Source organism: Mesoplodon mirus (genome assembly GCF_964341445.2).
Source record: "Mesoplodon mirus genome assembly, chromosome: 20".
Lineage (NCBI taxonomy): Eukaryota > Metazoa > Chordata > Mammalia > Artiodactyla > Ziphiidae > Mesoplodon > Mesoplodon mirus.
The window spans coordinates 18,900,798-18,918,252 of NC_138996.1; the positions used below are offsets into that span (position 1 = coordinate 18,900,798).

Consider the following 17,455-nt stretch of genomic DNA (forward strand, 5'->3'; position numbering starts at 1 on the left):
TGTTTTGGGTTTGTTTTTGTAGGTCCTTTTCTTCTCTTGTGTTTCCCAGTAGAGAAGTTCCTTTGGCATTTGTTGTAGAGCTGGTTTGGTGATGCTGAATTCTCTTAGCTTTTGCTTGTCTGTAAAGCTTTCGATTTCTCTGTCAAATGTGAATGAGATCCTTGCTAGGTAGAGTAATCTTGGTTGTAGGTTCTTCCCTTTCATCACTTTAAGTATATCATGCCACTCCCTTCTGGCTTGTAGAGTTTCTGCTGAGAAATCAGCTGTTAACCTTATGGGAGTTCCCTTGTATGTTATTTGTCATTTTTCCCTTGCTGCTTTCAATTCTTTGTCTTTAATTTTTGCCAATTTGATTACTATGTGTCTTGGCGTGTTTCTACTTGGGTTTATCCTGTATGGGACTCCCCGCGCTTCCTGGAATTGGGTGGCTATTTCCTTTCCCATGTTAGGGAAGTTTTCAACTATAATCTCTTCAAATATTTTCTGTGGTCCTTTCTCTCTCTCTTCTCCTTCTGGGACCCCTGTAATGCGAATGTTGTTGCGTTTAATGTTGCCCCAGAGGTCTCTTAGGCTGTTATCATTTCTTTACATTCTTTTTTCCTTATTCTGTTCCATGGCAGTGAATTCCACCATTCTGTCTTCCAGGTTATTTATCTGTTCTTCTGCCTCAGTTATTCTGCTATTGATTCCTTCTAGTGTAGTTTTCCTTTCAGTTATTGTATTGTTCATCTCTGTTTGTTTGTTCTTTAGTTCTTCTAGGTCTTTGTTAAACATTTCTTGCATCTTCTTGATCTTTGCGCCTCCATTCTTTTTCCAAGGTCCTGGATCATCTTCACTATCATTATTCTGAATTCTTTTTCTGGAAGGTTGCCCATCTCCACTTCATTTAGTTGTTTTTCTGGGGTTTTATCTTGTTCCTTCATCTGGTACATAGCCCTCTGCCTTTTCATCTTGTCTGTGAATGTGGTTTTTGTTCCAAAGGCTGCAGGATTGTAGTTCTTCTTGCTTCTCCTGTTGCCCTCTGCTGGATGAGGCCATCTAAGAAGCTTGTGAAAGTTTCCTGATGGGAGGGACTGGTGGTGGGTAGAGCTGACTGTTGCTCTGGTGGGCAGAGCTCAGTAAAACTTTAATCCCCTTGACTGCTGATGGGTGGGGCTGGGTTTCCCTCTCTGTTGGTTGTTTGACCTGAGGAAACCCAACACTGAAGCCTACCTGGGCTCTTTGGTGGGGCTAATGGTGGATTCTGGGAGAGCTCCTGTCAAGGAGTACTTCCCAGAACTTCTGCTGCCAGTGTCCTTGAGCCACAGCCACCCCCCACCTCTGCGGGAGACCCTCCAACACTAGCAGGTAGGTCTGGTTCAGTCTCCCCTGGGGTCACTGCTCCTTCCTCCTGGGTCCTGATGCACACACTACTTTGTGTGTTCCCTCCAAGAGTGGAGTCTCTGTTCTCCCCAGTCCTGTTGAAGTCCTGCAATCACATCCCACTAGCCTTCCAATTCTGATTCTCTAGGAATTCCTCCTTCTCTTGCCAGACCCCCAGGTTGGGAAGCCGGACGTGGGGCTCAGAACCTTCACTACAGTGGGTGGACTTCTGTGGTATAAGTGTTTTCCAGTCTGTGAGTCACCCACCCAGCAGTTACGGGATTTGATTTTACTGTGATTGTGCCCCTCCTACCGTCTCATTGTGGCTTCTCCTTTCTCTTTGTATTTGGGGTATCTTTTTTGGTGAGTTCCAGTGTCTTCCTGTCGATGACTATCCAGCAGCTAGTTGTGATTCTGGTGTTCTCACAAGAGAGAGTCAATAAATTCTTAATGGTGTTCACAAGATTCACCATGAAATGCTGACAAATTTATATTACATTTACCAGCAGAAAAACGACTGTTTATACATAAACAACATAAAAGCACAGCCATTAGCATGTATTAACGGAAAACACAAGTGGTCAAACTAAACTCCTTGAATTTTTCTGTGAATATTTCTGTTATGTCCTCATCACAGGAGAAAAACTTTAAGAACATTCTAATCATTAACATTTTTCTGGAAATTGGATAAGACACCCACTAAATTATTCAATTATAGTGATGGAAATCCATAATCCAGCTCATTAAATCATGGGAACATGGTTTCAGAACTACTACTCTGAAATACAGATCTTACGAAGTTATTCCTCAGCCCAAACTCAGTGACTCTTCAGCGCTTTCACATAAACTTGAATCCCTCAGCGTGTCATTAAAGACCATCTGTAATTTACGTTTACACCACCTCTCCCACCTCTCTTTCCACTATATTTTTTCTTCACCATCTGATAGGCCTGCTATGCTCCAGCTTTATTAGATTACCCTGGAGCCCCATTTTCTGAAGGTGTTAGTTTCTAAAGTCATCATGAAAGGTAAAATTTGCCTTTGGTCAAGATTATCCTTGCAGATACCTTAGCAATGCGATGGTAGAGACAGATGTAAAGTTTCTCAGTAAATCCAACACCAGCCAGTTTCACTTCCAGTGTCTAAGCAGATCAACTGAACACCAGATAAAGTACAGACAGTACTTTTAAACATTAACAACACACTATGTGTAAGAAGCGGTTCTCTCTATTAATATGCATGGTGGAACTGAGCACAATATAGAACACTGCAGATTCACTTCTTCTACCTCTTACTCATTCTGGGACATGCACTCATGGAGTGAAATACTGAGCAAAAATCACCACTCACTAATATAAGGAAGGGATGCAACTACCATTTACTAAGCACTTGCTAATATTAGATGCTACATATAAACTGTAAGCTACTTAAAAGCAGAGACTATGACTTAACCTTAAATGTAACTCTTCCCTCTACCCTAAAGTACAAGAGAGACCAGTGTAACACAAAATTCTTTGCTTTAGTGAATGTATATATTTTTTCCTTATGAAATAATTCTTCCCTCAAATTCTAAATAGTTTCATAGCAACAAAAGAATATCCATGGAGTGCTTCATCAGACAACAAGGCTGAAGCACTACAAGAAGTCATAGAAAAGTATCAGCAAATAATGTAATAGAAGCACTCATTCCATGGAAATAAGTAGAATAAAGAAACTAGAGGGACTTCCCTGGGGGTCCAGTGGTTAAGACTTTGCCTTCCAATGCAGGGGGTGCAGGGTGCTAAGATCCCACATGCCTCGTGGCCAAAAAAGCAAAACATAGAACAAAAGCAATACTGTAACAAATTCAATAAAGACTTTTAAAGAATGGTCCACATCAAAAAAAAAATCTTAATAAAAAGAAGAAACTAGAAAAATTTGGTGAGACTTTGTACAACCCACTTAGAAAGAACGACAATCAATAATAGGGAAATACTAAACAGATATTCTATAAAGGTTTTTGTGAAGAAGAATTATTCCTCTCTAGAAGCAAATGTCAGAAATTTCTCCAATTCCCTGGTCTCAGGGCTCCGGGCTTGCCCGTCTCAAGTCATAAGATGACTGCAGCAGCCGCGCTCCACCAGTGCCAGGCAGTTTTACCCAAGGCCAAAAGGGAAGTTGCCAACATCTATTTTAAAAGAGAAGAAAGCTTTCTCAGCGAACCTTTCCTTATGGTTGGGGCCAGAGATGGTTTGTGGGCCCAGGCCTTTACCAGGCACTAATAAGGACGAGATGAGATCACCAGAGCTGTCTCAGACCCTCAAGCTCCTCTATCTGAACAAAACAGAGCTCTACGGAAGGACTTGGTAAGCTTTGATCTGCGGGCCAGCTCCAACCTACTGGTTTTGTGTGGCCTGCAAGCTAAGAATGGTTTTTACATTTTTAAATGGTTACATTTTAAATGGCTATATAAGTACCTACATAAAATCCTCTATTTTGTCTCTTGGCCCACAAAGCCTAAAATATTTACTACGTGAACTTTTAAGAACACATTTACTGAAAAATGATTACTTGATGGGAAATCGACTCTCTGCTTGAGTCATTACAGATCTTTAAATTGACTCAAAATTGAAAAAAGAAAAATCAAGGTCCCTAACTCCCTCTCATATCTAACTTGATCAACACCCTTAAGGTTCTACCTTTATTTGTTTATCAGTCAGTCATGGGTTAGAATCAGGGTTCTCTATAAAGTGGGCAATCTAATTTTTTCCTCCAAATATTCTGAAGTGGTTCAAGGCACAGAAGTACAAAATGTGTGTGATAAATTTATTCCTGGAGGGCAGCAGTAACTATGTGATATGCCTAGAGATCAATCCCCATCCCCCGATTTTTTAAATGAGTCACCTGGCAGGATTTGTATTGCTGCTCTAGTTCAGTTTCACAGTGAAGAAGGGTGATATATTGGAGCCAGTGTAATTTTACTTTGTTGTGATCCCAGAGAATTGTAGGGAACTCTCATTGTTTAAAGGGAGTTCTCCTAAGTTTGGATTTATTACTCTAATCTCCACCATTCTGTAAGTTACATAAATGGTAAATGACAATAATTTACTCTATTGGTGGAGAAATAACAGGAAAAGATTAAATGACCTGTGCAGGTCATCCATAAAATCAATGCTGGAAACACTGAAAAAAAAGGGCCAACTCAAGTACAGAATATAGTCCAGAAGCTAGAATATCTCTGACACAACACTGTTCTTTGTCCTCTTGGCTTTGATGACTGTGACTCACACTGTGATAATTCTTCACTCAGGCAAAAAACTTAGGCTCAACAACATTCAAAATATTCTTTATATACGAGTCAAACTCTTAAAAAAACAGAGAGACAAAACAAATATACAGTCTAGTATTATACATATAATTAAGTGCCTAAATGGTCATTCAAACTGAGCTAAACAAATAAATGACATTGCCGCTCACAAGGAATCTTCTAGGAACTTTCAAGTTATACAGCTATATATATGTATTGCTGTCCATGAGTTTTGTTTTCAACCTAAAAATTTATTTGACAGATTGATTTTATATACAGCAGCATTAATTTATTCTTCATATTTTAAATAGATACAACTTTAATTCTTAATATATATGTATTATTTGGAATTACCAGCACACTTACTGAAGAAATTCAGGAATGCTGGGACTGATGAAGTCTTTTTTAAGACACAGTTTTATTTTCCTCTATCCCAATCTCCACCACAAGGATATGACAGAGGATGTCTTCAAAGACGCTTAGCATTCAGCACTAAAGAGATCTATTTTCTCTAAAGTACAGAAACTGCCTCAGATAAGAAAAATGTTATACTTAATGTGTTACACCTCAATTGTGGTAATTAATGGTTAGAACTGGCTTAAGATACAAATTCAGAAGGTGTGAGAATAACAGATGTCTGGCAGTTTTAAAGACAAACATTCTTTTTTTTTTTGTCTCTGGAGATAACAAGCTGAGGTATGTATCTTTATTTCTATTTGAATAGTAAGAATGACTTTCCTAAAGAGGATAATTTGATAAAATGATATAAAACCACAATGGTGTGTGGCCTGAAATGTATAGGACATAAAATTATGATTAAAAAATGCCAAAAACAGTTTTGGAAACCAGCAAGCAGACCATAAGGAAATGGTTAAGGGGACTCTTTCAAAAATCAGTGTGAACAGCCTAGTCTCAACAGCTAACTATGAGGCTGAGTTCATCTCTCGCTTAAACTTCAGCTATCACTGTCCACATCAGTCATTTGGTAATTCATCATCAATTGTTCTGTGACATTTCTGTACTTAGCTCTTGATCACTCTTAATATGAGAAATAAGCCCATTAAATGCCAATGACTATTGACACAACTTCTTCTTACATACATTATAAATAAAGCTGTCAAATTAAGACATATGAACATCAAAAAAAAGTTTTCATGTTTCACACATTTAACAGATGCTCACTAATGACAAAATAGCAGTGCTTTCATGTATGAAAAAAAGCACTTCTGAATTAAACCTTTTGTATCTGCAGTATTAATAATACCGTATGCAATTGGGGCTTAGGTTGTACTTAATAATGATAGCAAACAAGGCAGTAGCAACAGAATGCAGAATGCCAGGGTACATTAACAATAATAAAGAAAAAAGCCGGCTTCCCTGGTGGCGCAGTGGTTGAGAGTCCGCCTGCCGATGCAGGGGACGCAGGTTCGTGCCCCAGTCTGGGAAGATCCCACATGCCGCAGAGCGGCTGGGCCCGTGAGCTATGGCCGCTGAGCCTGCGCGTCCGGAGCCTGAGCTCCGCAATGGGAGAGGCCACAACAGTGAGAGGCCCATGTACCGCAAAAAACAAACAAACAAAAAACAAACAACAACCAAAAAAAAATAATAATAATAAAGAAAAAGGGATAAAATCTCATGTCTTTCCCATTTAGGCTTTACAGTAATCTTGTGAAGCAGGGGTTGGTAGAGATAATTATTAATTTTTTAAGATACAGAAGTTTACTCCTATAAAAGTGGATTTCTCAAATAAGTTGGTTAATAACCCCATGTTCTTATAACCATCCTTTCCTTAAGAGTCGTTTGTTTTCTGTCCTTTTGCTAAATATTGCCTGCTTGCCTCCCTGGACCCACATCCACCCTCCACCCTGCTCTGTGTCCTGGGAAAATCACGTGTATGGATCACATCAATGGGCTCTTTTGGTCTTTAACTTTTCGCTGTATTTGGCCAGTAGGAAGTAATGACAAGGGGACTGGTGGGAAGGAGAAGAGTGAGGAGTATGGATTAGATATAGCCTTTATCAAAGGCTACAGATGCTGTCAGGTGGCCTGCTCTATACAGCTCCCCTGTTCCTTGCCCCTTCAGGCCCAGGATGATGATAGCTCCCATTTGCTGCTGGTACTACCTCATCCCTTGTTGATTTCCTAAACCTTGCCCACACCTTTGTATATGACTCCTTTATTAGACTTTCCTCAAATTACCCACTTTGAGTGTGCTATTTATTGCCAAGACCCTAACTAATACAATTTTCTACCTCTATATCTTTGGAACACCTCCTTCAAAAGCTACCAAGGCCCTTACGTGAAAATTGCCAAATTAAATGGATCCTCTACCTTGGTTTCTCTCTGCAGCACTAATCACCTGTTCCTTCTTCACACTCTGTTGCACTCAGTAGACACCATGATAAGCCTTTCAGTTTCCTCTTCCCACTACTGTTCCACAAACATGAGTAATCCTCAAAGGTTATTCCTTGACTCTCAACTCATCCCTCCATATTCTCTACCAGGAACCTTCCTCATTCCCACAATGTATGATCACTAAGTCAATGGCTTCCCAATAGATCTTTCTAATCCTAAGCTCTCTTTCATACTCTAGTGCTATATTTCCAACCACTAGTTTTATTGAGTGTCCCTCTATCATATGCACTCCAAGTACAAAATCATTACCAAGACATAGGACACCAGTATTTCTTTCTAGCTTTCTTACTTCCTTAATTGTACCACCACTTTCTAAGTTTATTCAAGCACTCAATTCATTTCCAACTACCACCATTTTCTAAGTCTATTCCAGCACCCAATTAGTCTTTCCAAATGGCTTTCGTCTTTCTCTTCCTTTTTCATTACTGATGCCACTGAATTGGTTCAGGATTAGCTTCAAGTTTGGTAACTGCTTTAACTTCCAAACTATTTCCCACGGTATCCAGCACACAATCTTCATCATTTTACAACTCAGTGTTGAGCTAGTGGATCAAAACGAAGTATAAAGGGATTATATACATGTCTTAAATAAAATGTAGATAATTAAGGGAAATCTATAGTATATAAGTTTGAAAAGACAAATATAGAAAAAAATACAATGCTCATACTTACTAGCAATCAAAGTATTGTTTGTGTGCCAGGTACTATACAACATACATATATATATAAGCTCATTCAATTTTTACCAAAAAAAACCAAAACAAACAAACAAAAAAAACACCCTTGTAGGGGAGGTATTAATACCCACATATCACCAATGAGTCAACTGAGGTTCAGAGAAATTAAGTTCACGGTCATAAAACTAGAAAGTGGAAGATTCTAAACTGAAAACTATATCTGTCTATGTTACATACACAATATGCTTAACTTGCAGAGTGAACCTGAACTTTGTATTTATTACCAAGTTTTACACAAAAGAATGCTTTGGCTTATATAAATATTACTAAGTTCTATTTGTCTAAGTAAGACAAAGTTAGTTAATGGCGTTAGTTAATGGCAAATTCTCTGCCTTTTCTGACTTAGTAGTCTTAGCTTGAGAACTAGGTTCATCATGAGGAGGGGAAGACAGCAGAATGGGAGAAGCAGACTAAGAGGGCTGAATCCTAATTCAGGAGCGGGGCTGCTTGTTCAGAAGGTGCTTTTAGAATCAAATGGAAACAATGAGTCGTTCAAAAATCAAATTGAAACCACAAGTTCCCCAGAAAGAACACTAGGCAAGCAAACATTAGGGGCCAACAGTAGCTAAGTTGGGTCTCTATGGCGAGCTTTTACTAATGCATTAGTCACCAGATAAACTAGCCCTGAGGGATAGCAGTCTGCCTTGGGACCAGGAAATGAGTGAAGGGGAGGATGGAAATTTGTATCTATTGGTTCCTAACCCTGATTAAATATGACTCTTTTTTCCATGTAAAGCGTCGCAGGAGTTCTCAATTTTGTTGAACTGAAGTGGAAGGACTAGGGAAGATATACTAGTCTAAAAGGCATTCTACATCACTAGGAGGGCGGTTAAAATTATACATGACCCACTGATGAACTGCGACGTTACTGATGAGAATGCACTGTGAACATGAAGGGCAGAGAAAAGATTTAGAACCACAGACCTAGAGTGATGCTGACTCGGACAGGTTATATAAAATAATGTTATTTCTCATTGAACCTTCAGGAAATAAAATGACTCGTGGGAGACAACAGAGAGATACTTTCCCAAAATGAAGGGCATTATTCATGGTTATTCAAGAACATTATAAATGCCATAAGATATTTTTAAAAATAGGTAAATGATAAACATACCATGCTCTTAAGTGTAGCAGAAAGCCTACTTAGCTTATTATTTTGTTTGATAGAACAACAAGACATTATTTATGTAACAGTGCAGTAGTTGTACCCTGAAAATAGGCAATAAATCTGTAGAACTCTTGTTCTTTTCATTCCAGCTCATCCTGACTGTTTAATTAAAAACATCAACCGTCCTTTTAAAGCAAGGATATACAAATTTTTTTGGATCATGCACCTTAGGAGTAAAAAAATGTTTTAAGAACTGTCTCAATATACATTTACGTACATTTGTAAATTGTAACCAAGCAGGGCTAAACTAATACATAATAAATATATATAAAATTTATGCAAAAAAATTACAAAGGATAGGAAAGAGGTGAAACAATTAAAAATTTAAAAAAAATTAAATTATTAGTCGTACAAAATATCATTTGGCTCAATTAAAAGAAACTTTAAAAAATCTTATAAAAATTATGTTGTAGATTTGAGGGTCTGATTCTAAGTTCATTTTCAACAGTTGGTCCCACTGGCTAGATTAGCTAAAAAGATTTCACATAGATATGTAGTGCCACTGGAAAAAGTGCATTGTTAGCAAAGCCTTCTAAATCACAATGCTTATTTTTTAATGTAATTTACTAAGTATGCTAAGGTTTTAACTGAATTCTGCTAGTAAAATGGCATTTTCTTGATTCTTGCAAACTTATTATGAGGTGTTGCATTAAAATATTTTTAATAGGTTCAAAAACTACCTGAACACAAATTTAAAAAAACTAAAACTTTAAGACAGGTTAGAAAATCCTGTTGCCCAGTTTTTAAATTATATAGATATGACAGATGGGTGATAAATATACATCACTTTTTGGCAACAAAATCACAAAACAGTGGATATTTTCTAAAAATCTATTTTCAAAATGTCCTCTTCACTTGTTCAAGTTCCTTTTAAAGAGCAGTTACTTTCTCATTCACTCTAAAATATATAACTTTCACCTTTAAGGTTCTGATTATGTTTCTCTTTAAAAAAAAAAAAGTACCTAAATACAAGTAATAGTCATTTGTCACTACAGAACTATCAGCAAATTTTGAACTCCCTTATTTTCATTAAAAAAAAAAAAGGCACAACAACTAAGTATGTCAATCTGAAAATCCTGATTCATAAAATAGCCAGATAAACTTTTTATGCTATAAGATTGTCATGGTCATTCCCTCTGATTTTCAACAATGGTATTTATCAAGATTCTACCATTTAGGATAATATCCATAAATCTACTCATGTAAAGTGCAATGTGTCACAAAGTGCTGAAAGTGAGCAGACAAGTGAGTGCATCACGGTCAGTCCCCCCACACACAACTCGTGTTCTTCCTCACAAAACACCTTGGGCTCTGACATGACTCAGGCAGGCTGAAACATGGACATAATGAGAGTGCCAGCATCAATCTGTGTATGAAGTATTAGTACAGTAAGTCCCCTACATATAAACCTTGAAGTTGCAAACTTTCAAAGATGAGAATGTGCATTCCCATGTCCAATCATGTAAGTTAGTTCACATGTCTGGCATACATTTTTACATGAATGCACCCTCTACAAGTGGTTCCGCTTTTGTATACTTTACAGTACTGTATAGAGTACAGTAGTACAGTATCATTATTTCAAGCCCAGGATGTCTGGAAGCAAGCATAAAAAGCAGTGGTGATGTAGCTGGTACTACCTAAGAAGCGCCAGCTGTTGTACTGTACTACTGTACTTTTCAAGGTACTGTACTGTAAGATTAAAAATATTTTCTTTATTTTTTATGTTTGTTTTTTATGTGTTACTTGTGTGAAAAGGATTATAAACCTATTACAGCACAGCACTATACAGCCGATTGTGTTAGTTGGGTACCTAGGCTAACTTTGTTGGACTTAAGAACAAATTAGACTTACGAACATGCTCTCGGAACAGAACTTGTTTGTATGTAGGGAACTTACTGTAGATCTTAACTTCTTCATTTGTAAATAAATTACTATTTTAATAAATCAAAATTCTAATATATTTTTCCTACACCCAATGGCTCATCTTGTATGTTCCATAGAGTTCCTGCACCCTACTTTGGGGACTCCTGCTTTAAAGTATTCACTCTTGAGGATTTAAAAATCTGCAAGTTCAAGTACCTCTGAAAAACAACCAGTTTGCTTCCTTCAAGCAAATTTTCCTCAAGCAATTTATGGAGTCATGGAGTTGCAGAAAATGTCACTCAGACAATGCCAATAAAAATGGTTATTAAAATTTTATTCCTTTATATTACGGTTATTTGAGAAAATTATTACATTACCAGTTTGAAGGAACAAATGTTCTTTAAAATAGGTAGCAATATTTTACCTATCATTCACATAAATTACTTTCTGATAAACCGTAATTGATGTTGACTACCAAAATATATCAATTCCAGTATTAAGGTAAAACAATGTAAAGTTGAAATGTATTTCAAATGATAAGACCATAGCCACATTTATTGCTTTATAGAAGAATGATAGTAAAGTACAATATAAAACACAGGTAATGATCTCTATTAGTAACAAGATTTAAGTCAGCTTTAAAGGAGAATCTACGAATTCAAATACACGCTAACAGTCCTTTATAAGATTAATTTCTTCCGGAGAATCAGAGAGAAGAGGAATAGTCTTAAGTGCAGCTAGCTACTCAATGCCAAGGTTGCCACCTTATCTCAGGCATGAGCCTTACCTTTGCTCCATGTTTATGGAGAACTTCCATGACATCATTGTGGGCCCTTTCTGCTGCAACATGCAGGGGCGTCATGAAACTACGGAGAGGAGGAAAGGAAAAGGTAATCTAACTCGTACCACACTTTCCCTTTAAGAACTGAGCAACTCCTTCTGCAACTGCACTTACTCTTTATTTTTTTCATTAACATTTGCTCCTTTTCTAAGTAACAATTCTGTCACTTGTTTGCGTTTGGGATGCAGGGAGGCCACAGCACAGTGCTGTAAAGTAAAGAAAACCAAGTTAATAAAATAAACTTCTATGCGAAAATAGATTGCTGAATGGAATAGCACCCGCTGACTATTTAGAACACTGTTATCTCAAAACATATATTTTAACATTATGGAGATGATCCAAATTCCTCCTAAATACACTGGGAGTATAAAACATAAGCCTTTAAACCAAGGTGAAATTATGCTCTCAGCTGAGCAGTAAGACACTTCGTTTCTTTCCCTTTAGCCAATAAGTAATTATCCAGTATATATTTACCTGAAGGTATCAGAATGCTGCCTCTCCAAAGCTACAGAAATCTATAACTGAATTACTCAATCCTTCAGTAGGCTGTCAGCCACATAAATCAATATTTCTCAAGCTCTTTCCCAGAGGTATTCCTAGCACTACAGGAGAATAAGTCCATATGCCCAGGGACAGGTAACAGACTTGAAGGCGCTTAGAGGGAGGAGCATTCTCAGAAATTTTTTGTTTTATCCTCTATTTATACAACTTTTATATTCAGCTTCATTTTATATTCATGTTTGTATTAAAACTGAAAAAGTAAGAAAACTACATACTAATGAATAGAATGAACACTCTAAAAAAGCAGGTCAGGTTCATTCTGTGGCTTTGAGTGTCTCCTGGAAGAAATGCTGTGTAGCTTGAATGTATCTAAACCCCAGCATGAGAGCCATATTCTGAGTATACATACATACATACAGTTGGCCTATTTTGGTTTGGTAACTCTTATGCTTAAATTCTGAATTCAGGTATAATCCAACCAGCCCTATACCTGAAACTTAATGTGGACAATGATAAGGAAAATAGAACAATCTTTCTCAAAGTACATTAGAAGAAAAAACATGAATAGTTTTAAAAATTTGTACAGTCTGGAACAAAAAATTTCCTAACCTTACCATTTTTCTATAATGAATGTAAAAATTCTTTGACTACAATTGCTCAAAATGATGATGCAAGTATCTTTGAAAATAATTTAATCGTTGATAGAAAGCAAATACAATATTTATCTAGCAACCACGAGAAAAAGAAGATTCTATAGAGAAAAATCACATCTTGTATTTCATGAGAGCACTGGCCACAAAAGTACACTTGCTATAATATGGTTGGGTAAAGACAAAAGTAAAAATAATTTTCAGATTAAGGTTGAGCAAATGTCTATTCTCTCATCCATGAAAGCAATTATCTCCCTAACCAAATTTAAAAATCAATGCAACCAATATTAAAATGCAAATTCCTGGCACTTCAGATACTAAAGTTACCTTAATGTTTCTGAAATGAAAATCGTATTTTGCATTTACACTACTATTACAGACCCAAGGAATGGATTAACAATAGGATCTTACCAGTGCAGTTTCATGAGACTGTGGTTGTTTGAAATTAATGATTTCCAAAGCAAGTGTTTTTTTAACTTTCGCTAGGTCTGCTTCTCTGGCTGCTTGTAGTAAAGAATGACCTTTAAATTCATCTGTTAATGAAATAATGGTTGACATATAAATATTTAAAATCTATAAAAATCATTAGCATGATTATAAATAAAGTAGAAAAATGATTAATTTTACACATTCCTCTATTTTAGCAACAGCAACAACATGACAATAGGATGATAAAGGTGCAAAGGATGAGGGTGTAGGTTACTGAAAATTTTTGAAATAAGACTATTTTTTACTCAGAGTTCATAAAGATACTCACTCCAGCAAAGTTTTAAAACAAGCAACCTAAATGTTCACCAAATAGAAACCAGTTAAATAATTTGTGAACACTTATACACTGGAATACTTTATAACTCTTAAACAAAAAGATCTATGTATATACTGACGTGAAAGTATATATTATTAAATGAAAATTCAAGTAGCAAATGAGGAGGACAGGCTGACCCTTTTTTTTTTGGTACTGTTACTACTTCTACTGCCACCATAACTAAATATAACTAATGATATAAAAAAGACATTTAGAGAAATATTCACCAAAATATTAATAGTGATTATGTCTTGACACAGAGAAGGGAAGAACTGAATTATGTGGGAAGTGCCAGAGTCTGAAAATTTTTCAAAGAACAGTTAATGTTTATTTATTATTTGTATAAGCAAGTAAGAGATTTTTGAAAAGGCATTTCTAAGTTAATTGCATAAGTAAGAGTCCACCACTCTTACTCATTAAAAGCAAATCATCTTATTTTCTATTTTACAAGGTTGGATTGTATTTTGATATGACTACTTATTAACAAAAAGCTGAAAATTGTTCTAAAAAGATATAAATGATATGTGACCTAATATGTTACATTAATTCCAGGCCTGCCTTTGCATCTGCCTGGTACTGAATTCTGTTTTTTTTTTTTTAAAGTAAGATTTTTTTTCTAGGTATTTGCCCATTTCATATAAATATTTGATATTATCAGGCATAAAGTATTGACAGTATTTCTTAGTTTTTTTTTTAACTTTTTATTTTATATTGGAGTATAGCTGATTAACTATGTTGCAATAGCTTCAGGTGCACAGCGAAGCTGAGTCACCTGGCTGAATTCTTTCTTTTTTCCTTTCTCCCTTTCCTTTGAGGGCCCCATGTCACTTTCTCCTCTTCTTCAAAAGACAGGAAGAGGGACTTCCCTGGTGGTCCAGTGGTTAAGAATCCGCCTTCCAGTGCAGAGGATGTGGGTTCAATCCCTGGTTGGGGAACTAAGATCCCACATGCTGCAGGGCAACTAAGCCTGCACACCACAACTACAGAGCCCACATGCTCTGGAGCCCACGTGCCACAACTGGAGAGAAGCCCGCATGCCACAACAAAGAGCCCACCCGCCGCAATGAAAGATCCCGCATGCCGCAACTAAGACCTGATGCAGCCTTAATTAATTAATTAATTAATTAATCAATTAATTAAAAGGAAGGAAATTTTAAATAGCGAGACACACGGAGACACACGTGCGCACAAACTCGCGTCTTATTAACTACTACTTGTCACTCAAGGCCTCAGTTCAGATACTTGGATAAGCCTTCCTGTTGTTCCCCATTAGGATTCCTTCTTATGAAGTCCTTTGTACTTGCCTCTAGCTGTATATCACAGGGCTTATCACACTGTCTTATCTGCTACGGTAGTCCCATCACCTAGCACAGTGCCTGGCATATAGTAGGTAGCCAGTAAGTATTTGTTGCATGGATGCTGAATATTTATAAAATAAGTCATGGTAGGTTTGGGGAAAAAACATCTCTATATAACCTCTTGTTTAGTGGTACTTTATCACTGCTGAATTCTTCAAAGTACAGGCCTTTGAAACTTCAGAAAACTTCAGAAATCCCAATTACCCTGAAAACTTAATATTTATAAAATGCCTTAAAATCTCTTTCTAAATGCATTTGGAAACAAGAATAAAAGCTACTTTTAGTATTTTCAGCTCCAGTGTGTGCAGAACCCACACTAATGTGTTCAATTGGCTTCATGAAAACAACAAATAAAAAAGTAAACAAGAAAGAGCAAAAAAATGTGTGTAATGAAAATGCTGTAACCATGGGTATGATCAAAATATTGTTTTTGTTTCCTGTATAATTTTCTTAAAAAGAATTCTGTCATTGTGGTTGCCTAGTATAAAGCAGTGAGCATGAGGATGAAAACTGGTCAGAAAAGTTCCAACTATGTTACATCCTTTCCTTCAGATAATTCCTTGGTAGAACCTTATTTAATAAAATAAAGGAGATACTGAGAAGGTTGCAAAGTACTCTAATCAGGGAACTTCCTTTACAAAACTATACAAATTTAGGTTAAATCTTAATGTTTACAGTGGAATCAGGTAGACCAGTGAAATACAACGTAAAAACCCATAACAGTACTTGTAATTTACAAAATGACTCAAAGGAAAGAAGAAGTCAAAATTGGTGACATGGGGATAAAGCTGAGCCCAGGGTATAAAACTAAAAGAAAGAAATTAGAAAAAGATGTAAAAAATAAATTTTGAGTTAAGTTAAATTCAATTCAGTAAACCTGCTGGGCACACAGCATGCACAATGCACTGTGCTAAGTTGGGGGTAGGCAGATACAGACCCAAGCACAATTACCATCAACACATTTTATTAGGTAACAAGGCATTGTGTAGGTGCTAAGAAGACAGAATAATAAAACCAAAGGTCTTTCTAAGAATTTAAACTTCACTGGGGAGACAGAACATCACACAGAAAAATGCACTATATAATGCAAGATAACATATGGCAAGAGTCATGAGTGGGAGAGAGAATAAATGCACTTCTACAAGGATTCATTGCTAAGACATCTGCCCAGTTATAATCTGGTTTGTGCTGGCCTGTAATCTAGTAGATGTCATCTGTTCCGGTACCAAAATAAGTTTAAATTTCCATTTAAACAAGATTAAAACTGCAAGGAACTCTTCCTGTTTTAACATAAACTAATTTACAATCTGTTTAAACTTAAATGATGTTTTCATTTTGACTATGCCTTTTTCTTAAATTATCATTTAAAGGTTTTCTCAGGTGTTTAAATCTAGTTATCTGATTCTTAGAATCCTAGATGTAAGAGAATATCAACCATGGGACAAATTAAAAATTAGGTAGGTAACGCCTACTTTAATTTAAACCTGTAATGCCTATGTATAGAATTAAATATATCTCAGTATTCAATATGACAACTAAATGTAGTGTGGTATCCTGAATGGGATCCTGGAACAGAAAAAGGACTTCCAGTAAAAAAATAAAGAAATCTGAATAGAGTACAGCCTTTAATTAATAATGTATCAGTATTGGTTCATTATTTTGACAAATGTACCATATTAATATAAGATGTTTATAGGGGAAATTGCGTATAGGGTATAAAAGAACTCTCTGTACTATTTTTGTTAAGTTTTATGTAAATCTAAAACTATTCTAAAAGTTTATTTTAAAACATGCATATGTAAACATAGGTAATATGTATCAGTATATGAGAAGATTACTTCCACCAAATCATAAAAATTATCTTATTTAAATTTGGGCAAGTGATTGCACTTGGGCTATAACACACATAAATAAAAACATGAATGTGCAACTTGCAGGGCTTGGGAAATAGTGAGTACTCCATAATGTTAGATATCATCTATTACGACCAATAGCACAAGAATATAACCTCTGTGAGACAAGAGATTTTTTTCTGGTTTGTACACTGCTATATTTCAAGTTCCTGGAACATAGTAGGTATTCAATAGATGGTTATTGATGGACTCATCATCCTCTTTTGTCTTAAAAAAAAAAAAGGAACCTTACTTAACACATGAATTAGAATTAGGCTTGAATAAACACAAAATAAATATAGTATATGTATGTGAGATTCCTGTAGAATTCAAAAAGAAAAGTAATGATAAGAAAAGAGGATAATAAACTAGTGAACATGTAAGAATAGAAGTCTATCATCTAAGTTAGACAAAACAACAGCCCTAATACCAAAACTAAGATATTCTAGGGACTTCCCTGGTGGAACAGTGGTTAAGATGCCACACTCCCAATGCAGGGGGCCCGAGTTCAACCCCTGGTCAGGGAACTAGATCCCATATGCATGCCACAACTAAAGAGCCCACGTGCTGCAACTAA

At 36.3% G+C, this 17,455-nt stretch overlaps 1 protein-coding gene across 1 annotated transcript in view; it reads right to left on the minus strand.

Annotated features, from left to right (window-relative positions):
* Nucleotides 1–17,455, minus strand: part of TNKS (tankyrase) — a 181,081-nt gene that overhangs the window by 53,479 nt on the left and 110,147 nt on the right. The window contains exons 9-11 of the mRNA XM_082608825.1: nucleotides 13,235–13,356; nucleotides 11,787–11,878; nucleotides 11,619–11,697 (exon numbers count right to left, since the gene is read on the minus strand). Of these exons, the coding sequence (XP_082464951.1) occupies nucleotides 11,619–11,697; nucleotides 11,787–11,878; nucleotides 13,235–13,356 (293 nt within the window). The remainder of the gene's footprint in view (nucleotides 1–11,618; nucleotides 11,698–11,786; nucleotides 11,879–13,234; nucleotides 13,357–17,455) is intronic.